At 35.4% G+C, this 22735-nt stretch overlaps 2 protein-coding genes and 1 non-coding gene across 8 annotated transcripts; 2 read left to right on the forward strand and 1 right to left on the reverse strand.

Annotated features, from left to right (window-relative positions):
- The first annotated feature begins 946 nt into the window (after positions 1 to 946).
- On the forward strand, positions 947 to 7922 carry LOC133693197 (sulfate transporter 1.3-like). Of its 6 annotated transcripts, none has more exons than XM_062114364.1 (16): positions 949 to 1480; positions 1569 to 1701; positions 3095 to 3190; positions 3494 to 3841; positions 3939 to 3987; positions 4084 to 4294; positions 4430 to 4604; positions 4726 to 4791; positions 4886 to 4999; positions 5143 to 5259; positions 5394 to 5520; positions 5861 to 6147; positions 6241 to 6431; positions 6945 to 7030; positions 7133 to 7209; positions 7422 to 7922. In XM_062114364.1, exons 4-16 carry the CDS (start codon positions 3509 to 3511, stop codon positions 7566 to 7568), a joined length of 1980 nt encoding a protein of 659 aa, XP_061970348.1. In that variant the 5' UTR covers positions 949 to 1480; positions 1569 to 1701; positions 3095 to 3190; positions 3494 to 3508; the 3' UTR covers positions 7569 to 7922. The 6 variants fall into 6 exon arrangements, with proteins under 6 accessions (XP_061970351.1, XP_061970349.1, XP_061970353.1 ...); XM_062114363.1 differs by having other exon boundaries at positions 1569 to 1685; XM_062114368.1 differs by having other exon boundaries at positions 949 to 1463; positions 1569 to 1685.
- Positions 7923 to 10629: 2707 nt separating this feature from the next.
- On the forward strand, positions 10630 to 22455 carry LOC133694346 (uncharacterized). Its single transcript, XM_062115844.1, has 4 exons — positions 10630 to 10726; positions 20465 to 21188; positions 21528 to 21627; positions 21736 to 22455. The coding sequence occupies exons 1-4, from the start codon at positions 10630 to 10632 to the stop codon at positions 22453 to 22455; spliced, it is 1641 nt and encodes a 546-aa protein (XP_061971828.1).
- LOC133695493 (5.8S ribosomal RNA) lies at positions 19069 to 19224 on the reverse strand. Its single transcript, XR_009842446.1, has one exon. It is a non-coding gene; the product is annotated as a 5.8S ribosomal RNA (ribosomal RNA).
- Positions 22456 to 22735: the final 280 nt, after the last annotated feature.

Here is a 22735-nt window from a genome sequence, read left to right on the forward strand (position 1 = left end):
TTGCCAGATAACCCTTGCTCATCATCTTCTCCACCCTTTCATTATGGCAGTAGCACCGGTGACTCACAAAAAAAGAAGAGATAAACATATTTATTTATAAGAATAATAAATAAACCAATTGTTTATGTAATTTTAAACTGTTGTAGGTGACAATGAGAGTCACCCGATCCACCCTATTTCTAGTTAACCACACATCGTCACTGTTTATATACCTCTAACAGTCTTTAGACTTGATTCTAGTAATTCTTGGACACATTAAACGTCTTGGAAGGTCGATCTTTAAACTTAAATTATTTTTGGATAAATTGCTAATAATTGAAGGTTTTGGGATAAAATATTTATTATCGTGTATAAGTTTGGACCGTTTGAATATTATTTGAATTGAATTGATGTGTGTTTTTAATTTGATAATTTGTGTTGATTTATGCATTTATATTCGAGAATGTAATTACTAAATGACATTTATTTTTCAAAAATGAAGAGAGACATAACTTTTTACTCATTTATATATTTAAAATAATGAGTTATTTTGTACGTATTTTATATAGAGCGTTAAAAAATGACCTGCTACGTTACGATATTCATTTCATCGTGATATCAATTATGTTATCCTTCAAGATGGGGCAGACAAAATGGATTTGTGAGTGAAGAGTTAAAAGGAGCGGCCTGAGAGAGAACCTGTTTAACAGCAAGCCAAGTTTGAAACTACAAAAAGAGAGAACCTGGTCCCAAACGCATCCTAATCCGATACGACAGTGACGTTTTGCAAGCAAGTCACTCTCATGTGGAGCCTGCCCTCTCAAGATGGAGAAAAAACTTATTCCAGTGAGCGTTGACGAGAAATCAGAGCCGTAGACTTTAGTAGGAGCATCGTATCGTGTTTCCGTCGACGGAGGAAAACCTCTTAGACTTTTCCCACGCATGTGTTCCGGTGGCAGTTCTGTAAATGAATGGAGTCCACATTTCAACCATGAAACAAGAGCCAAAAGCAAAACAAACTTCGTGAATGAATATGTATCGTTCAGAGTGCAATTACTAACATCTGTCTTTGGACTAGAAATTCCAGAGTTTATCTGTTTCGTTTTTAACAAATTATCAAAATCTTAATAGAAAGTTTTTTTTATTTATTTTGTAGATTATATCAGTTTGGATGGCCTGAGAAGCTAAAATCTTAGTATTAGATTTTATCGGCAGCCCAACAGAGAGTAAACAAATAAAAAAAGGCCCTTATCTTTTAAATTTCTTCGCCTAACATTACTTTTGGTTCACCTTCGTTTCAGCAGAAGAATAAGTACAAACTGATTTGGACATAAGAAAATTCATTGAACCTGGACGGGTTTTGGGTTTGTCTTGCTTTTTAGGTTGCAGACACAGTAGGTTTTAACTCCTTATTTAATTATAACGAACGTTTACGGATACCTGGAAAGATAAAGACCACCAAGTTTGGCGCACGTTATGGGAAGGTGCTTACTGTTTATAGGTATTCCTTACTTTATAAACTTGTAAATTTTTCTTCTTGTATAGTATTACATTTGCCTTTTCTTCTTTTTAATTAGTTTTATTTGCAGAAAATGGTGAGGACTAGCTAGGGTGGTGCGTCTTCTTTTTTTGACAAGGGATAGAAGATCTTTTCGAGTGTGAGAGGTTAATCTTATTGCTCCACTATCAACGGTTTTCATTTCAAGGTAAGTGAATGAGGAGGTGAGATACGATGGCTTTTTTCTTGAGCCCCTCCTTTATTCTATTCTAAAAAGAAATGCAATTTGGAAGATGCTCTCCTGTTTCAAATCAAAGAAAAGATAAAAGGACCTTCTGAATTCTGGGTTTTGCTTCTCATCCTCATATATAGTATAGTATAGAATTGTTTTTGTGCCTAAACATTGAAAGAAAACAGTAAAAGTCTGAAAGTTTTAGATTCTTATCCTGTTTGCTTGCTGTGACAATTCTATTTAACAATGTAGGATGAGTATAGTGATGTACTTTGATTTGGGTTTTGGATCAAGATTAATTAACTAATTAAATCAACGCTTTTGACGTGCTTTAGTAGATACAGTCAAGTAGGCTTGTAGGGTTTTCAGAAAGCCCAAAAATTGATAAATATTGACCTTTATGATCACGTATATATATATAGTACTTCTTAATTAAATATAGCTCTGTTTTATTTTTATTTTATTTTCTTGGCTGGGGAGGGGCCTTAGCTTTTAACCTTGAATGCTGGTTGCTTTCATTAAATGCCCTTTCTTCCATAAAATAATCATGAATGTCGACGTTGAGACCAATGCCGCAGATAATTTTATTAGTTGTTTTTCTGGTCTATAAGAGCAATGGGAATCAATAACTTGGTCAGAAAAGAAAGTTAAAAGTTTTAAAAGAAAATGTTCTATTTTTCTAGTTAATAATGACTGGTTGTGGTTGGAGAGGAGTTGCGTTTCTAGCCCTTCCACTTTTCTGATACCATATTCTTCAGCAACAAGACATTAAAGCTCTTTTCCCTTTAATTTAGTTTATGAACTTTTTTGATGGCTTAAGAGGAACTCAAAAAAAAAAAAAAAAAAAAAAACAAGACATTAAAGCTCTATCTATATATGCTATCTGTTTCTTAGCTGCTGCCAGCGATGCTCCTAGGACAGTTTTTGGTAATGCGTTTATACTCTTGTGTTTTGAAGTGTATTTGATTTGTAAAATGATTAATTCGATGCTTTTTAGTTGTTTTTGAATAATTTTATTATGTCTGCATCAGAACATAAAAAATAATAATTAAAAAGCATCGAATTAATGGTTTTTTAATCCAAACAAAGCATTACCAAATACACAGTAAGTCAACACCTTTTCAAATTGCGTAGTTTTACTTCGAAAGCACCACAATTATGGAGGCGTTGAAGAGCTTCCTACATCTATCACCAAGTGTTGAATAATCCATGTCTAGGTCGGTCATAAATAAAAAATTACTGTCCACTTTGCTGAGTATCATGTATGTGACATGGATGAGATCCAGATTCATACCTTATTGCTAATCATAATTCCCTCTCTCTCTCTCTCTCTTAATTAAGAAGGTTTGGCTAGTGATCCTTTTTAAAAAAACTTATATAAGCAGGTGCTTTTACGCTTCCATTCATGTTCAATAAGGCTTAGCATTCCCCTGCGCTGGATGTCCTAGCCTTCTCTCTCCCTGCTGACTTCCGTTGTCGTGGTTAGCTTCAACTTCTTGGCTATTGTCCACTGAATAAAGTTTCACTTTTGGTTTATGCTAAGCTTTTCTTTGGAAGACTATACTGAAAATGCATGATGTTCTGTTCGTAAATTTCAGAGTTTGCACTTGCACGGGCTTATTGTGCATGTTAATAGAACACATCAATGGAAAGACTGAAAAGCAACATTTATCTTGGCTTGATTCAGTAGTTCAAGCATTTGCTTCATATTCTTTCTGAAAAGTTAAGATCAGCATTGCCCTCTTTATGATGATAATTATCTTATAAACTGTCCTGCATTACAGGTAAGTTAACTGTCTATGTCTTCCGCTGTTCATTCAACTCAAGAGTACGATATGGATATAAGGAGCCTGTCATCCTCTCACCGTCATCCTCAAGACGCGCCTTATGTTCACAAGGTTGGACTTCCCCCTAAGCAAAACCTCTTCAAGGAGTTCAAAGCCACTGTGAAAGAGACATTCTTTGCAGATGATCCTCTACGTTCCTTCAAGGACCAACCAAGGTCTAAAAAGTTCATCCTAGGTCTCCAAGCTATCTTCCCTATTCTTGAATGGGGAAGAAGTTACAGTTTTGCAAAATTTAGAGGTGACCTCATTGCTGGGCTGACAATTGCTAGTCTTTGCATTCCCCAGGTAGATTATCTGCTTAAAAGATGTATAAGAAACAGAAATATTATGTGTTCACCACTTTGCACTGTTTCTAATAGTTTACATTTTGGAATAAAAATAGGATATTGGGTATGCAAAGCTTGCAAATTTGGATCCTCAGTATGGATTGTGTAAGTTTCCCTTATTCATGCACATCTTGCTGCCTTTGGCTCGTTCTTGAATTTGATGGAGTGGTTTCTGTTGTTTCTGTTTGAAATATTTTTCAGACTCCAGCTTTGTTCCACCTTTGATATACGCCTTCATGGGTAGTTCAAGAGACATCGCAATAGGACCTGTGGCAGTGGTGTCTCTCTTGTTGGGGACTCTGCTTCAGAGTGAAATTGCTGATCCTGTAGCCAATGCAGCAGAATATCGGCGGCTGGCATTTACAGCTACATTTTTTGCCGGAATCACCCAAGTAACCCTTGGGTTTTTGAGGTAAATGTGAAAAGGAAATTAAACATGCAGTGTTTCTTTTTGTAGGTATTCATATTCATCATGTTCATATTTCAGTTTTTCTCTATATATCACTTCTTTCTGTTAACATCATACCGGTTTGGGCCAATTTATCAGGTTGGGGTTCCTAATCGACTTTCTATCCCATGCTGCTATTGTTGGTTTCATGGGTGGAGCTGCCATCACAATTGCCCTCCAACAGCTTAAGGGTTTTCTTGGAATAAAAAAATTTACTAAGAACACTGATATTGTTTCTGTAATGCACTCAGTATTTGCCTCAGCTCATCATGGAGTAAGTTCTCTCTGCCTCGCTCTCTTTGACTTGTAGTTTTGGCATATTCTTACCATTAAAATGTGATAAACAAACTGTAATATCTGCGGTCACTGATTTGTGTACAACAAATATTTTGCAGTGGAACTGGCAAACTATTGTTATGGGTGTGAGCCTTTTATCTTTCCTCCTTTTTGCCAAGTACATTGTAAGTCTCATCAGAATCTAATTATACTAATGCTTACGTAATGTATTACCTTCTTGCAAAGTTTCTCTAAATCTCACCGTTATTTGAGCAACAGGGAAAGAAGAACAAGAAATTATTTTGGGTGCCAGCAATTGGCCCATTGATATCTGTTATTCTGTCAACTTTTTTTGTGTATATAACCCGTGCAGATAAGGACGGAGTTCAAATTGTAAGCATTTCTTGTTCTTTTCTTTATATATATTGTGATTACTTCTATTAATAAAAAAATGAATCTAATTATGTTTGGAACATCAGAAGTAGTGATAGCTGCAATAGCTATGGAATTAATGTTAATGGTTCTGATTTCTGAAGGTGAAACACATAGAGAAAGGAATAAATCCGTCCTCTGTGAATCAAATATATTTCAGTGGTGACCATATGCTAAAAGGTGTTAGGATTGGTATTGTGGCTGCGATGATTGCTTTGACGGTGAGACAACTTTGCAAACCATTGTCTATTTGTCCTCTTAAACTCCTATGAATATTTGAGGGACGTTTTATTTGGTCACCAATCAGCTAACAGAGTTCTTGTTCCTTAATTTTATCTTGGAACGGGATTTTCAGGAAGCCATAGCAATTGGAAGAACATTTGCCGCCATGAAGGACTATCAGCTGGATGGAAATAAAGAAATGGTAGCACTAGGAACTATGAATATTGTTGGTTCAATGACTTCTTGCTATGTGGCAACAGGTGAGACGGATGCATGTATGAATATTAGCAGTATCTTACATTTTAATAATGATAACAAAGTGAGTCACCTGTTGTGGATGCTTAATCATATGTGGCAAAAATCAACTGTAGGAATTTCATCTTTCAGAGAAGCCATAAATCCATGAACTTAATGAAAAAGTAAACTAAACTTTCCAATCATACAGCTACTTACAGTCTTTGAAGCCTGAGTTAGAATAGATGCATAGAATATTGGCGCCCAAGCAAATGTTTCACTACTGGATGGTGTTTATCTTCCCTTGGGGCTGAGTTTTAAATTCTTAATAGTCATTTGATTATTATTTTTTTTTCTTGCTTGAAGGTTCATTTTCTCGATCAGCTGTGAATTTCATGTCTGGCTGCCAAACTGCTGTCTCCAACATTGTTATGTCGATTGTTGTATTTTTGACCTTGCAATTTATCACACCTCTTTTCAAGTACACCCCAAATGCTGTACTCTCAGCCATCATTATATCAGCTGTGATCGGCCTAGTTGATTATGATGCAGCATATTTGATATGGAAGATTGATAAATTTGATTTTGTTGCTTGCATGGGAGCATTCTTTGGTGTTGTTTTTGTCTCTGTTGAGATTGGCCTCTTGATTGCGGTAAGAATCACGACACCCACTGGTTAGATCCCCTACATCACTACATATGATTGTCAGGATTGATTAAATTGTGTTTTAATTGTGTCATGGAAGGTGTCGATATCCTTTTTCAAACTTCTCTTACAAGTTACCAGGCCCCGAACTGCAATTCTGGGAAAATTACCTAGGACAGCTGTATACAGAAACATTCTTCAATATCCTGAAGCAACTAAGGTTCCTGGTGTTTTGATTGTGAGAGTTGATTCTGCAATCTACTTTTCTAACTCCAATTACATTAAAGAAAGGTAAAGCCATTGTTTTTTGGCCTCTGATCAGCTATGCAATTCATGTGATATTCTATATTGTTTTGGTGGAGAAAGACAATCTACAACTTCAACTATAGGCGGTTCTTTTTTCCTATCTCATGCTTCTAATAAAGGACCTTTCGCTTTGAGGTTTTGGCTTTTAACTAATGAAAGAACACAGCTGTAGCATGTGTAAGACTTGTTTTGATTGGAAAGGCTATATGAATAAAGTTGGAACTATAGGGCAATATTTATTTTCTCATTGAGCAATTATGATGAATAAAGTCAGTAACGTTACAGTCTGGTCCGACTGTTTTCTTGGCTCGCGGGAGGTTTTGAAGCTTTAAACTTGTGAAATTTGTGTTTGAAGCCCTATGGTTGCAGTGTTCACAAGGACCGATACGTAAAAGGAGCTTAAGAAATAACTGCATGTGATTTTATTATTTAGAGTTTCGCAAAATGTTGATGTTTCCAGTAGCTTTGGTGAGGCTAAAAAACAAAATTGTCTTGCAGGATATTGAGATGGTTGATAGATGAGGAAGAGTTGGTAAACAAATCCAGCAAACCAAAAATCCAGTTTTTGATAGTGGAGATGTCACGTAATACGGCTACTCTCTACTGGATCTTCATTATTCTCTACAAGCTAACTTACTACAATGGTGTTTCAAAACTCGTTTATGATCCTTTTGCTTTTGGTGCAGCCGTTACCGACATCGACACCAGTGGCATCCACGCTTTGGAAGAGTTATACAGAAGTCTCCAGAAAAGAGAGATTCAGGTAAACTCCTGTGAATCAATACTGCCACCTAGCTAGTATGCTATGAAATCTAACCCTAACTTACTTACAGCTGCTACATTACAGCATCATATAAATCTCAAGCAACACAGAAACACATACCATTTACGATAATGTATATATATGTGTGCGCGCGCGCGCGCTCTGATGTTAGGAAAACTGCCTTACCAGATGCTCCTTGTGTTCTTGCACAGCTTATCCTAGCAAATCCTGGCCCAGTCGTGATTGATAAGCTCCACGCCTCTGATTTGGCACAGCTGATTGGAGAGGACAAGATCTTCCTCACGGTTGCTAATGCTGTGGCAGCATGTTCTCCAAAATTAATGGTGGAAGAAGTTTGAGATGAGGTTTTCCTGTCTGAGAAAATGGGATTTCACTGCTACGGTGTAGCATTAGAATGGGAGGGAGGGAGGGAGGTAATGTTGTGGGTCATTATAAGGGTGGTTTGTCTAGTGGGGTGTCGTCAGTGACTGCTACCTTAGCTCCCCCAATCACCATAAAGCAGGAAAGGCGCATTATGATATGCTCTCCAAATAAGGGATAAGATTCAAGGAGGGAAGGCAAAAAGGAGAAGAAAATGGGGTGATACCATGATAAGGATCTGTTCTCTCTTTTCTTTTCCTTTCTTTTCTCTCCATTTCCCCCCCAGTTTTTATGTATCTCTATCCTATAATCTCTTTACTTTTGCTCTTCAATTCCCTGCGCCCCTCTGTTATCTCCGTTACATGTTGGAAAAAAGATATAGACATGACTCCCTGTTCAAGCTTCTGGGCTAGCTGTGATGCTCAAGCCAACAAAAGTGTAAAACAAAGAGGAAAATAAAAATAAAAATCGGCATGCTAATTGTTGCGATTAAGTTAGTGAAGCCGAGGGAGGTAAATAATTGTTACCAACAACACAAGAAAAAAAGTACGTATAGAATTGGTGGATTATTATAGAAAATACTACAAGAGAAAGATGTTAATAGTGATTTTTTTTTTGATTGAATTTTTATATGGCCAAATTGATAGCTAGTTGTTTTTAATTTGTTGAAAAATAACAAGATTAAAATTTAAAATATCAAAGTGAAAAACATGAGAAAATTAAGTGGCAATTTCCAATTTGATGTAGAAAAGTCAACTTTAATACTCTTACTTTTCATTTGATACAATTATAGTCCTTTAGTTTTTTTAAATTTACTTTTGTGCAAAACTTTGTTGTTTTACTTATTTTTTAAAATTTTATTTGGTGATTTTTCTATATATGTAACTTTTATTGTGATATGTTTGATAAAAATATTTTAGAAAAACAAGTTATTAAACTCGTATATGTCTATTATCTGACTTGCATGTTTTATAGATTAATTCAAGTTAACAAAAAAATATTATCTCATTTTATAAAAAAATAATAATAATCTAGACGACAAGAGCTAGAAAATCTTTTTTATTAATATCAAACTAAATTTTAATTAGATCACATTAAATTATTTTAAATCTTGATTTAATTTAAAGTCCCAGCAAAATAAAGCTCGAATTAAAAGGTTACTTAACTTTTAGATTTAATCTTTAATTATTAGTAGCAATTTATTTTAATGTTTAGTAATACCTTTAATCCTCCACTTGTTTTATTAAACCAATGCATAACATTTTCGACTAGGAATAATAAAAAAAATTCTTCTTGCTCCAAAATATATCCGCAATGACTTTTTAAAAAAAAAAGAAAAAATGATCTGACGTGTGGTGGCCCTTGAAACCAAGGCTATCAAGATATATTATTTTAATATTTTATTAGAACTTTAATTTATCGCTCTAGCAAGTTACTTTATTAAAAAAAAATTATTTTGGTTATATCAAATGCCAAAAAAAAAGTGTTGTTTAATTAGGTAAAGGATTTTAACTTGAAAAATAAAATAATTTTAACTTTATTTCAAATCATTTAGGTTTAATATTAATTGCAAGTGCTTATCATATTTTTATAAGATCATAAAATTTTTTTATTAAAAAAATTATTTAAATAAAATATATTAATTCATAATTTTTCTTGATTGTATTAAATGCTGTGTATTTTTTACATAAAAAAATTATTTTAATACACACATCACATGAAAAGATCTAAATAAGATAGTATTTTTTTTTTTGTTGGGTTGATTTTTTATAATTTTTGAATTTTTTAGTTTTAAATTAATTGTTTTTTATATTTTAAAATTATTTTCATATACTAATATCAAAAATATATTTTAAAACATAAAAAATATTTTTTAATAAAAATATTTAAAATAATAATTTTCATCATATTTTTTTAAGTTACATATTAAAACCGCATAAAATTTTGTAGGGATGGGGTAGGAGATGAATTGACATGAAACCACTAACCTTCCAAAGAGCAGGCTTTTGGATTAGGTCAGCAATCACAACGGGTCTTTTTTCTTTTTTCATTATTATTATTCTTTTGGTTTGCATGAAAATGGACGGGAGCCAGGGCCACATTCATTCAGACTTTTTTTCTTTTTCCATATGAATTGGGAAAGGATTCCAATATTATAACCACAACCATGATAGCATGGTGTATCTTTTTTATAATAATAATAATAATTTTAAAATTATTATTATTATTATTATTAATTTTTGAAATTGAGATTCTCACCAGAGTATAGGTAGCAAGTGGAGTTAGTGGACACCAATTCTCTGAATCCATCTTTTTTTTAGTGCACCACTTGGTCTATTTTGTAACTTGCTAATCCAATATTTAGTGTGTTTTTTTTTGTAAAGCTAGGTGAAAGTTGATCAAGTAAGTAAATTTATGAGTAAGTTAATTTAGTTAAAATTTGAGTAAAACTTGATTTAATTTATTTTTTTTTAAAATAAACTTAAAATGATATCAATTTTAAATTGACTCGAATCAAATTTAGTTAGCCTCTAACATGTAACTAAAACCTTAAACTAGGAGAAGTATTATAACTATGTCTTTTCATGTTTTATTAGGTATTGAATTATATACTTAATAATAATAAGAGTATGTACGAGGAGAATGAGCACATGATTGTCTATTGATGGAGAAATAAGATTTCTTAAAAAGAAAAGTGACTTCAAGGAAGAATTTTAGTTAAAATTAGCATTTTTTTATGAATTAAAAATTTCACAACGGGTGAGAAATAAAACACACATTCACACATTTAATTAAATGGGGCTTATCCCAATTGAAATTAATCCAAGCCCATATATAAAAAAAAAACAATAAAGACATCATGACCTTGTCTCCTCCAAGCAATCCGTACCATCATCACCCATTTCTTCAAATCTGAAACCCTAAAACCTTCCTTTTTACCAAAGACCCGCCACTAAAAATATTTTCTTTCTCTCCAAACCTCGTGCCTCTCTCATTTCAAAACCAATTTTACTCGTCAATAGTAAAGACTAGCGTTTCATGGGTCTAAATGCTACTAATGGCAGTTCAAGCTTTACTACTATTATGACCACTATTACCTCCATGGGTAGCCCACCTGCCATCATGGGATTGTCAGGTTATTTAGTCTATTTCATGTTGAGATTGCTGCAATGTGTTTTAATCAATGAGGTGGAAGCTTGCTAAGTCATGTTATGGATTACGAGGTGATTTTGTATCATCAAGGAATGTAGTTCATGGATGAGGTATGATTGTTTTCCATTGTCTTTAAGCTCCTGAAATGTTGAAAAGGGATAATAATATTGAATTATGGAATACTACTGAGAGTAGATATACTCACCTAATTAAACCCATTATTGAATTATGAAATGCACATGAGGTTTATTACTTTTTGTTAATTAGTGAACTTCTTAGTCTAGGCAAAAAGATCACAAATGAGGAAATAGCTGGCAAAACTTTGACATCTTTACCTAGAGCCAGCTTGGGAACCAAAAGTCATGGCAGGTGAGGAGGCTAAGAATCTTAAAATGCTTGATTTTAATGAGTTTGTCGGATCTTTATTATCTCATGAAGGAAAGATTAAGGAGTTTGACGTGAAAGATAGTAGTACAAAGAAGAAATCCTTAGCTCTAAAAGTCATAAATGATAATGAGGATAAAAATTAATATAATAGTGAAGAAAATGATAAGATACCAAATAAGGAGGCTAAATGATTCGCCAACATTTTGAGGTATAATAAGGTGGCTAGGAATTAGATAAGCTTTAGAAAAGAAAAGGGTGATAACTTGTTAAAGGGCTATAGTTCAGGTCAAGATTTTATCAATATTTTTTTACTAGTTTTATGTAAAATAATTTATAATTCTCGATTGAGTTATCAAAAAATTCTGAAAATTTGCGTGGAGCCTTCTAATATGATACTTTAGATTGGGTTAAAATTTCAGAATATGTGAAGAAATTCAAAAATTTGATGAAAAATCACAATTTAATCAATTTTATGTTTCTAGGCGTAATTTTCAATTCGACCATCAGATTAAGCTGAAATTTTATGAAGGATCTTAAAATATATTGAATTTTAGGATGAATGGAGCTCAGTGGTGCTAACAAAAAAAAACCGTCAAATAAAATCAAAACGACTCATTAATGGTAAAATAGTTATTTGTCATTAAAAACAAATCAGCTCTTCCTTCATTTTATATGTTGCCGACTAGGCAGAAGCAGAATAGAAAAAGAAAGAAAAGAAAAGACGAGAGAGAAAAAGAGAAAAGTAAGGGAAAAACATAAAAAAAAATCCAAATAAAAAAAAAAGAGAATAACCTTGTAAACTTATAAAGTCTAACTTATAAAACACTAATCTAAAGAATAATCAAGTGAAGGAAGGAGAAATTAAGAAAGAAAAATTTTAATTACTTTGTTTTTCACTTGACATGATATTGTTATTTTATCTCAGTTGAAGGGTTGTTATAATATCGATTCAGATTCAATTATAGATAAATTATATTCCACAAAACATCGAAGAATGTAACTTTAATAGTGAGTTTATTTTTACTTTCACTTTAATTTTATGTATTTTCAAATTTATTTTTTAATATTTTGGATAGTGTATTTGAATTAAAACTTTATTATTAACTTTAAAAATTTATGTATATAAATTAATAATTAATCTTAAAAAAATTTATATATTTATTTAATAGTCCAAAAATTCCTGTCTCCACAGCAGTCCTCCAGCACTTCCTACTAGGGTAGCTCCATCTCAGTTTTATTCCAGCCTCCACGGTCCAGTAGCTTCTTCTTATCTAGCCACCGTGACCTCTTCAGCTCCAGCAACATCATTGTCTTCTCCTCTGCACCAGCATCACAAGGAAGGAGAACATAGCATCACCGTGGCAGGAAAGCATAGCATCACCGTGCAGTTATCATTATTTAAGCTATTGTGAGGAAAACCTTAAGTAAACTTATGGGTTCCTTTTCTACATGAATGCTTGCTATGTTCTGCTATGTATCTTCTATGTTCTTGGTTTGCTAGAAAATGGGGAAGAAGCTTAAGTAAACTTATGATGCATTTCAGCAGTATAAAAATGGAAGGGAAATGAGGCTCGATTTGTCTTGACTTTTTTAGGTAGTGTTGGTTGGATATGGGTGTTGTTCTTTTTTTGTGTGCATGGTTTCCAGGCAATGTTCATAGCAAACTCTTTTAAATCAGAGTTTTGATCTTCCCAGAATAAAAGAGGAAACTTGGTTTTTGTTAGTGGAGTTGGCCTTCAAGGGCTTTTGATCTTTTAAATTTTGGGTAGTTTATTTTAAGCCCAGCCCATTTTCTTGACAACAAATTAAAAAGCCCAATTGTTTTAGGTTGGTGTAAGTTTTTGGGCCAAGCCCAGCCCACGTGGCTGATCTAAGTATTTTTAAAGTCATGTTTGGCTTGTAAAAAATTTCACAAAGAAAAAAGAATATATTTTTTATTTTTAGAGCGTGTTTATCAAACATGCCCTAATGAATTTTTAATGGTTTTCTTTGCTATTTTTTTATTTTTATTTTTCCAAATAAATCCCAAATAATTTCCAAAATATTTTAAAAAATTCAAAGACTATTTTAAAATTATTTTTGGATCATTTGCATGTTTTTTTTTTTAACAATTTCATTTAATATTTGGGCTATAAACTTACATTATAAGATATTGATCCAATATTAAATATACTTGTACTTTTTCAAGATTTTAGAAAAATACAAAACAAATTCTTATTAAAACAAAAATATGATTTTATTTGTGTGTATATGGTAAAATTCCAAAAGTTTCATGTATATTTTATAAAAATTAAAAATAAAAATTGTATTTTTATCGTACTTTGAAAAATACAAAAATCAGTAAATAGATATCATAACTAGTTTATGATTATCCATTAGAATTTGGCCAAAATTTAAAAAGTACCATAAAATTTTATTTAATTAATTAATATTTGAGGTATGAATTTTACAATATAATGCATATTCTCAGTATTAAATTAAATGAATTGACAAAATAAAATGTTAGGAATTAATTGTAGATTTTAATATTTGTGGGTATAAAATTACATTGTAAAGTATATCCCCGGATATTAAAGATATTAAATAGAATTAAATACACCGTTAAAATTTAAATTTTAGAATAACTAGGTTTTATCTTGAGAAAATAAAGATCTCTGTAATCTTTATAGAGAAAGACTTTTATTGAATCTTAGATGGACTAATGAATATAAACAATACTTAAAAAAAAAACAATCAATCAACAATGCAGCTTACCATAAGTAGAGTGCATTGTGGGTGATGCGTTTTGCCCATGCACAAGTAGTTCTCTTACCCAGACTTTCACATACCATTAAATTTTCTAATGACCATAATATTAGATGACGATTCCTTAACTTTTTAAATCAAAATTTTATAATTTATCCCAACACATTCAAAATCTCCCTCGATTTAGAAGGAAAATCAGTCATTCAGCGTTGTGCATGCCATAACAAAATACATCTACTTGGAATGACGAGGATGATAGTGCAACCTTTTCAAGTGATGAGGGTGATTTGGAATTAAAGGAATTAGCTAATTTATGTTTGATGACTAATATTAACATTACCAAAGAAGCAATTTGCTTGATGACTAATAATTCCATCGATATTAATGAGAAAACAAATGATATGTGGTACTTGGATAATAGATGTTCAAGACACATGATGGAAGATAAATCTAAATTTAACTTCTTCAAAGAGAAAAATGTCGAACATATGATATTCAAAGATAATACCAAAGGAAAGGCAAAAGGTATTTCTATTATTGGAAATTCTCTTACTATTGAGCATGTTTTACTTATTAATGGTTTAAAGTATAACTTGCCTAGCATTGGCCAATTATATGATAGAGGTAATAAAGTTATCTTTGAATTATTACATTGCCTAGTAATCCAAATCATTAATAACAAAATAATTTTCATAAGAAAAGGATTTAAAAACATTTATGTGATTAACTTAAATGATATTGATTTTGATGTTAACTGTTTTAGTGGACTCACCTTGTATTTGACATAAAAGACTTGGTAATGCCACTATGAAACTAATTTCAAAAGTTATGCAAGAAAAAGCTTGTGAGAAGATTTCCACAACATAAGTTATGTGTGTTTTCAGATGTTAAAAAGATATTGAATATTAACAATAAAGTGCATTTATGATTAATGAAGGAAAAGAAGTCTATTTACATATGGTTAGACAATTTTATGTCATTCTTAAATCAAAGTCAAGATCAAATGGCAAAGTGATTAAAGTTTTAAGCATGGTAAACATGAAGGAAATAATCATTACATTAAAAGATATTGCTATCTACTTAATGGTGCCTCTAAGAGGTGAGGATGTTTTTAAGATTGATGATCGAGTGAACTTGGACATGAATTTTTATCCAAATGAACAATATGAGATTCTCTTCAATTCAAATAAAGTGGAGAAACAATATTTACGGGGTCATGGTTAACAAACTTCTTGAGTATCTTAGACCGAGTTTTGTATGAAGTGGTATATAGGATGATTATACCACATGGGAACCCTAACAATTAGCTTGACTCGCTTACTATTTAGGTTATGAATAACCTTAAGACTCATCAAAAACTTAATCTTTCAACACGTTTCTTTCAAAATATCCTATCTATCTCAAAGATACTGAGTTCACCTCTCATTTATGGGTAATTTCTTACAATATTCTTCATTGTGAAATAAATCACTCTTCAATGACAAATGGTTAAATCTATGTTAGTCTCAACCATTCCTCTTTCTTCCAATATTTGTTTAAATGGGATGATAAAGCTAGTGAGTTCATTTACAATGAGGAGACATCCCAAATCTCTTGACCAACAATTTATTCCCTCAACCAATATATGGATGATCTTACATATATTGTGAGAGGGCTAAAAGAGCATATCTTGGGTTTATAAGCATAAATGTTTCATATTCATCTAATTTTAACCATTCAAGATTTTTCTTTGAGATGTGATCTAAATACAACCATGGATAATATTGAAGAAGAGGAGGAGGATAATGAATGTTGCATGTGTGCGTGTGATATTATGGTGTCAGGATTAAGGAGTCACCACCTAGTTGTATGGTTTAAGGTCATTAGGAGACTCATGTGAATTGGTCTTATCTGAAATTCTAGGGTAAGGGACTGATTGTGGCTAGAGAAAATATTAACACCCCTAACGCATCTTATCTAAGGTAAGCTGCATTGTGTGGTTTGGATATGGTTTAAAGGTGTTGATGAGTTCCTAACCGGTGGTCTACTTATTGCTCACAATGAAGATTTACGCTCGTGAATATATCTAGCATTTCAAATTTATTATGGGTTCGTATGCCCATATAAATTCTTATAGGAAGAATTCATGTAAGTCTCTTGACAGGTTTCACCTATCTTGGAAGGCGAAAGTGTTTTTCACAAATCATATATTATAGTAAAAAATACTCCATGAATCATAAATAAACACAAAGTTACTTACCTTAGGTAGGATATTTTAGGGTAATTTCCATCTTTCTTTTAGCATAATCAATGCCTTACTTGGAAACTTCAAAGAACAATTAAGATTCGTAGTTGCCATAAAACTAGATGGTGACTTTTTTTCCAATACTAATTAGATCGTTGAGACGTCCCCTACAACAATATTGGCCCACTACCTAATTTTGGTATTAAATCCACTTGTAATATTAAGGATCTTGTTGTATATAAGAGGTCATAACCCATCTCAAATGATCCTTTTGAGACTCCACCCAGTTCCTCTTCTAATGATTCTTTTGAGACCCCTAACCCATCCCTTTATCATCAAAACAATAGGAATATATTAAATTTATTTTGGATAAATAAATTGTTTTTACTAGGGATAGTAAGATTCAATGATTCCTAGTTCATTGGGCAAGACGACATGATTCAGACTATACTTGGATCATTAGAGATACACTATAACATACTGATCTTGATTTTTTTAGAGTACTATTAGAGTTGCCCAATGCTACATTCGATGGGGTCATGTTTCTCTAACCCTGAGAGAGTTGATAGGGACACAAGGATTACATCGCAGATTACACGTGTATGGACAAAGATGACGAAGGATAACTCAACCTATTATTCTTTGATTAGGAGACTGAACACGTTCAATCCTCATGGTATTGTAATTTTGTTTAATTAGACTTTATTTATGTTATTTAGTTGTATAATTTTATTTAGTGGGCTAAAAGCATAATTTTTTGTTGTTATAGAGTTTTACTATTTATATATAATTTTTGACATTACAAAGTGTTTGATGAATTATTAAAAAGTTGTAGAGTTGCATACTTCTCCTCCTCCTTTTCCATTCTCTTCTTCAACTCTTACCTCTCCTTCTATTGGCTTATTCTCCTTAGCTTTTTCTTTCTCTTCTCTTTTCTTCTTCAAATCTCTGTTGTCCTACATCAACAAGGGGTGGAGATTGAATTAGTAGGGTGGTGATTCAATTAGTAAGCATGTTTTCACACATGCGAGATGATAATTTTAGAGATTGTGATCTAGATAGAATTCTCAAAGGGGGACTCAATTTTAGAGATGGTAAGCTACTTGTCACTGTAAATTTTTTTACTGGATGATAGCTTCAGTGACAGTGGTTTAAGAGTCCACGTGGACTTTGGGGTTTTCTCAATCCTGCGTTGTGTTAAACTTTAATTAAAATGTAATATTTTTCGCATTTGTTGCAACATAATACTCACTAGTCAATTACTCGTGGTTAGCAACTGATGAGATTCCAACTTATTTCTCAGCATAGCAAAATAATATGTGGTATTGTGAATTTATTTTCTTGTATTTGAAAAAAAATAATGAATAATTAAAAAGTTAATGTATACGTTTAATGAAATAAAAAATACATGTCAGCTAATAAATTATAAAAAATTGTTAATGTTAAATAAAAAGCTAATATTTGATCGCTTGACTAGGAGTGATCTTCAAAATTACTCCCTATACTTTTAATTTTTACTTTTGCAACAGTTTAAAACTTTCCCATGTAAGATCACCATGTCATTAAATTCCAAAACAATTTCTGGTAATTCAGGCACATGTAAGAAAAAGAAATCTAAAGAGAATGAAAAAAACTAGAAAGACACAAAAGAACTTTAAGGACCAAATTGCTTGAAGATTGAGAGACCAAGAAGGAAATCAGGCGCAAGTATAAGTGGACAACACATGTGAATAAAAAAACCCGGAGAAAAAAAGGGTAAAGGCGTGGCAAGTGGCATCTGGTCACCGTCTTTGACCGGCAAACCGCTGCAGCTGTTAATAAAAATGACAGAAACAGAACGGAAGGAACCAGCTACTAGACGGTTCGATTAGTCTTTCACCCCTATACCCAAGTCAGGTGAATGATTTGCACGTCAGTATCGCTGCGGGCCTCCACTAGAGTTTCCTCTGGCTTCGCCCCGCTCAAGCATAGTTCACCATCTTTCGAATCCCAACAGATATGCTCTCACTCGAACCCTTCTCAGAAGATCAAGGTCGGTCAGCGGTGCAACCCTCGAGGGGATCCCGCCAGTCAGCTTCCTTGCGCCTTACGGGTTTACTCGCCTGTTGACTTGCACACATGTCAGACTCCTTGGTCCGTGTTTCAAGACGGGACGAATAGGGAGCCCACAAGCCGATGTCCGGAGCGCGCATGTGCCGGGGAACACCGTGACGGCGCGCGCTGTAGTCCACGATCGCGATGACGGCATCTTCGCGGGCGTTTCAAAGGCTTGGGCTTGGGCCGCCACCGCGATCCGTATCGGTCCATGCCCCGAGCCGATCGGCGGACTGGCCGTAATCGTTCCACATCCGACCGGGGCGCATCGCCTGCCCCCATCCACTTCCCTCCCGACAATTTCAAGCACTATTTGACTCTCTTTTCAAAGTCCTTTTCATCTTTCCCTCGTGGTACTTGTTTGCTATCTCTCACCCGTATTTAGCCTTGGATGGAATTTACCGCCCGATTGGGTCTGCATTCCCAAACAACCCGACTCGCAGACAGCGCCTAGTGGTGCGGCAGGGTCCAGCCACAACGGGGCTCTCACCCTCTCTGGCACTCCTTTCTAGGGGACTTGGGCCTGGTTCACCGTTGAGGACGCTTCTCCAAACTACAATTCGAATGCCGCAGGCGCCAGATGCTCAAGCTGGGCATTTCTCGGTTCACTCGCCATTACTAGGGGAATCCTTGTAAGTTTCTTTTCCTTCGTTTATTGATATGCTTAAACTCAGTGGGTAGTCCCACCTGACCTGGGGTCGCAACGAGAGCATCTTAGAAGGTCGATGCCCGAGGGTCCAGGAGATCCCGGGGCGACAGGCGCGTGCATGACAGTGTCCGAGGGTCTCTCAACTACCGCTTGTCGTGGCGACCACGCGGGAGACCAATATCCGCCCCCACCCTCATAAGCCGAGGGGAGTGGGGGCGACGAAGCGTGACACCCAAACAGACGTGCTCTTGACCAAGAGGCCTCGGGCGCAACTTGTGTTCAAAGACTCGATGGTTCACGGGATTCTGCAATTCACACCAAGTATCGCATTTTGCTACGTTCTTCATTGATGCGAGAGCCGAGATATCCGTTGCCGAGAGTCGTTTAGATTATCACCAGAAGAAGGCGCGCCCCCGACGCCGAGGCTGCGAGGGCGTGCTCCTAGTACTCAATTTCCTTGGCGCTTCTCGCGCCGGGGTTCGTTTGCGAGCCGCACAGGGTGCAGATGTGTCCCTCCACGGCCCGCGAGGATGCGAGGGGCGGCTACCCCCCGAGCTCAGCATGTCATACCACTAGTTCGCGGGTCGTTCTGCTAGGCAGGTTTAGATAATGATCCTTTCGCAGGTTCACCTACGAAAACCTTGTTACGACTTCTCCTTCCTCTAAATGATAAGGTTCAGTGGACTTCTCGCGACATCGCCGGCGGTAAACAGCCCACATCGCTATGATCCGAACACTTCACCGGACCATTCAATCGGTAGGAGCGACGGGCAGTGTGTACAAAAGGCAGGGACGTAGTCAACGAGAGCTGATGACTCGCGCTTACCAGGAATTCCTCGTTGAAGACCAATAATTGCAATGATCTATCCCCATCACGATGAAATTTCAAAGATTACCCGGGCCTGTCGGCCAAGGCTATAGACTCGTTAAATACATCAGTGTAGCGTGCGTGTGGCCCAGAATATCTAAGGGCATCATAGACCTGTTATTGCCTCAAACTTCCTTGGTCTGGAAGGCCATAGTCCCTTTAAGAAGCTAGCCGCGGAGGGTCACCTCCGCATAGCTAGTTAGTAGGCTAAGGTCTCGTTCGTTAGTGAAATTAACCAGACAAATCGCTCCACCTACTAAGAACGGCCATGCACCACCACCCATAGAATCAAGAAAGAGCTCTCAGTATTCTTACATTTGATAAAAAAAAAAAAGAGTTCTCAGTCTGTCAATCCTTACTCTGTTTGGACCTAGTAAGTTTCCCCTTGTTGAGTCAAATTAAGCCGCAGGCTCCACTCCTGATGGTGCCCTTCTGTCAATTCCTATAAGTTTCAGCCTTGCGATCATACTCCCTCCAGAACCCAAAAACTTTGATTTCTCATAAGGTGTTGGCGGAGTCTAGGACGACATCATTTATGGTTAAGACTAGGACGATATCTGATTGTCTTCGAGCCCCCAACTTTCATTCTTGATTAATGAAAACATCCTTGGCAAATGTTTTCATAGTTGTTTGTCTTTCATAAATCCAAGAATTTCACCTCTGACTATGAAATACGAATGCCCCCGACTGTCCCTATTAAAATGGGAAAGGCCTACTAATGTGACTGAAATCCAAAGTTTCTTGGGCCTTGCAGGATATTATCTGAGGTTTATTAAGGGGTTTTCCACCATAGCATCACCTTTAACAAAGCTGACCCGCAAGGAAGTCAGGTTTGTTTGGTCAGAAGAGTGTGATGTGAGCGTTCGAGAACTGAAGGAGAGGCTCACTTCTGCTCCTGTGCTGGCCCTCCCATTAGGGACAGAAGGGTTTGTGGTATATAGTGATGCCTCAAAAAGGGGTCTGGGATGTGTATTGATGCAACACGGGCGTGCGATTGCCTATGCATCAAGAAAGCTAAAGTCGCATGAGGTGAATTACCCGGTTCATGACCTAGAACTTGTAGCGGTGGTGTTTGCCTTAAGAGTATGGAGACATTACTTATATGGGACACAAGTTCAAATCTTCACAGATGAAAAAAGTTTGAAGTATTTGATGTCACAGAAGGAGTTGAACATGTGGCAGAGAAGATGGGTAGAGTTAATAAAAGATTACGATTGCATTATTGACTACCATCCTAGAAAGGCTAATGTAGTAGTCGATGCCTTGAGTAGGAAGGGAAAAACAGTGATGAATGATATGGAGCTGAAGGAACAGGAAAATATAGTGGAATTAAAAAAAAAAAGGCTTGCATCTAATTGTAGGGCCCCGGGTGTCACTATTAGCTCAGTTAAAGATTCTATCTGTGTTTCGAGACAAGGTCTTGGTGGCTCAACAAGCAGATGGGAAAGTAAAATAGATCAAAGGGAGGGTAAACAAGGGTATAGAGACATCATTTCAAATGCTATCCAATGGGTTAATAGCTATGGGAAGGCGAATTTATTTGCTTGAGGATAAGATTTTGAAAGATGAAGTATTAAGAGAAGCGCATGAATCTCGATTTGCTACTCATCTTAGGAGTACAAAGATGTATAGGGATTTAAAGAAATACTACTGGTGGCCAAATATAAAGAGGAAAATAGCAGAATTTGTGTCAAACTATGGGATATATCAATAAGTAAAGATAGAACACCAGAAACCTGCAGGGGAATTACAGTCATTATCAATTCCGGAATGGAAATGGAAGGATATTTCTATGGATTTTGTGACGGATTACTCAGGGGAAAGAAGGGGAATGATGCCATATGGGTGGTCGTGGATCGACTAAAGAAATATGCTTTGTTTTTGCCTTTAAAGATGACTGATTCGGTGGATAAACTGGCAAAATTATATAAAAATGAAGTAATCAGACTTCATGGAGTGCCAGTTTCAATTATATCGGATCGGGATCCAAGGTTCACATCGAGGTTATGGCCTAGTTTATAACAGGCAATAGGGACAAAGTTGAATCTGAGCATGGCATTTCATCCTCAGACGGATGGTCAGTGTGAAAGGACCATTCAAACTCTGGAGGATCTCCTGAGGTCCTGTGTGCTGGAGTTTGGAGGGAATTGGGAGGATCTTCTGCCATTGGTGGAGTTTACTTATAATAATAGTCACCAAACTACTATTGGTATGGCTCCATATGAAGCATTGTATGGGAGGAAATGTCGTACCCCAATTTATTGGGAGGAAGTAGGAGAAAGGAAGCTTTTGGGACCTGAAATGGTGCAACTGACAACTAACAAAGTGAGGGTGATCAAAAAGAGGATGAAGGAAACCCAGGATAGACAAAAAAGTTACGCAGATCACCGAAGAAGGCCGTTGGAATTCCAAGTGGGGGATAAAGTATTTGTGAAGGTGGCTCCTTGGAAAGGCATCATTCGATTTGGAATAAAAGGGAAATTAGCCCCGAGATATATTAGCTCTTTTGAGATTAAGGAAAGAATTGGGCTCGTTGCTTATCAATTAGAATTGCCTGTAAATTTGGATAAGATTCACAATGTGTCATTGTTGCGAAAGGCCAAGATAGACCCCTCACGGGTATTGCCACAGGTTCCTTTGAAGATTAAAGGGGATCTAACCATGAAAACTATGCCCATCAAGATCTTAGATCGAGATGAGAAGTTATTAAGGAATAAAAGAGTTCTCTTGGTGAGAGTATTATAGAGGAGCTCTAGAATAGAGGAAGAAACATGGGAAAGAGAATCCGAGATGAAGGAGAAGTTCCCATATTTATTCTCCGACATAGGTACATAACTTGAATTTCAAGGATGAAATTTTGTTATTAGGAGGGGAGAATGTAAATGCCGGGATAATCAAGGCTGGATTAAATTAAAGAATCCTCTGATCCGTTAGGATCTCGATCCAGATTTGTGGTTGGAGACAAGATCGTCCAAACATGATAGAAATCGGGTGTATTGTCTCTCTAATACTACGATTGAGGACT

This window comes from Populus nigra, chromosome 5, assembly GCF_951802175.1.
Source record: "Populus nigra chromosome 5, ddPopNigr1.1, whole genome shotgun sequence".
In the NCBI taxonomy this organism is placed as follows: domain Eukaryota; kingdom Viridiplantae; phylum Streptophyta; class Magnoliopsida; order Malpighiales; family Salicaceae; genus Populus; species Populus nigra.

Bases quoted from the DNA above. Each gene is read 5' to 3' on its own strand.
- LOC133693197 (XM_062114367.1), top strand. From the start codon at position 3,509: ATGTCTTCCGCTGTTCATTCAACTCAAGAGTACGATATGGATATAAGG. The intron at 3,988-4,083 runs GTAAGTTTCCCT...AATATTTTTCAG, and splicing joins GGATCCTCAGTATGGATTGT to ACTCCAGCTTTGTTCCACCT. The intron at 5,521-5,860 runs GTGAGACGGATG...TCTTGCTTGAAG, and splicing joins TTCTTGCTATGTGGCAACAG to GTTCATTTTCTCGATCAGCT.
- LOC133694346 (XM_062115844.1), top strand. From the start codon at position 10,630: ATGGGTCTAAATGCTACTAATGGCAGTTCAAGCTTTACTACTATTATG. The intron at 21,189-21,527 runs GTATAGAGACAT...CGGATTACTCAG, and splicing joins CAAAGGGAGGGTAAACAAGG to GGGAAAGAAGGGGAATGATG. The intron at 21,628-21,735 runs GCAAAATTATAT...AGTTTATAACAG, and splicing joins CTGATTCGGTGGATAAACTG to GCAATAGGGACAAAGTTGAA.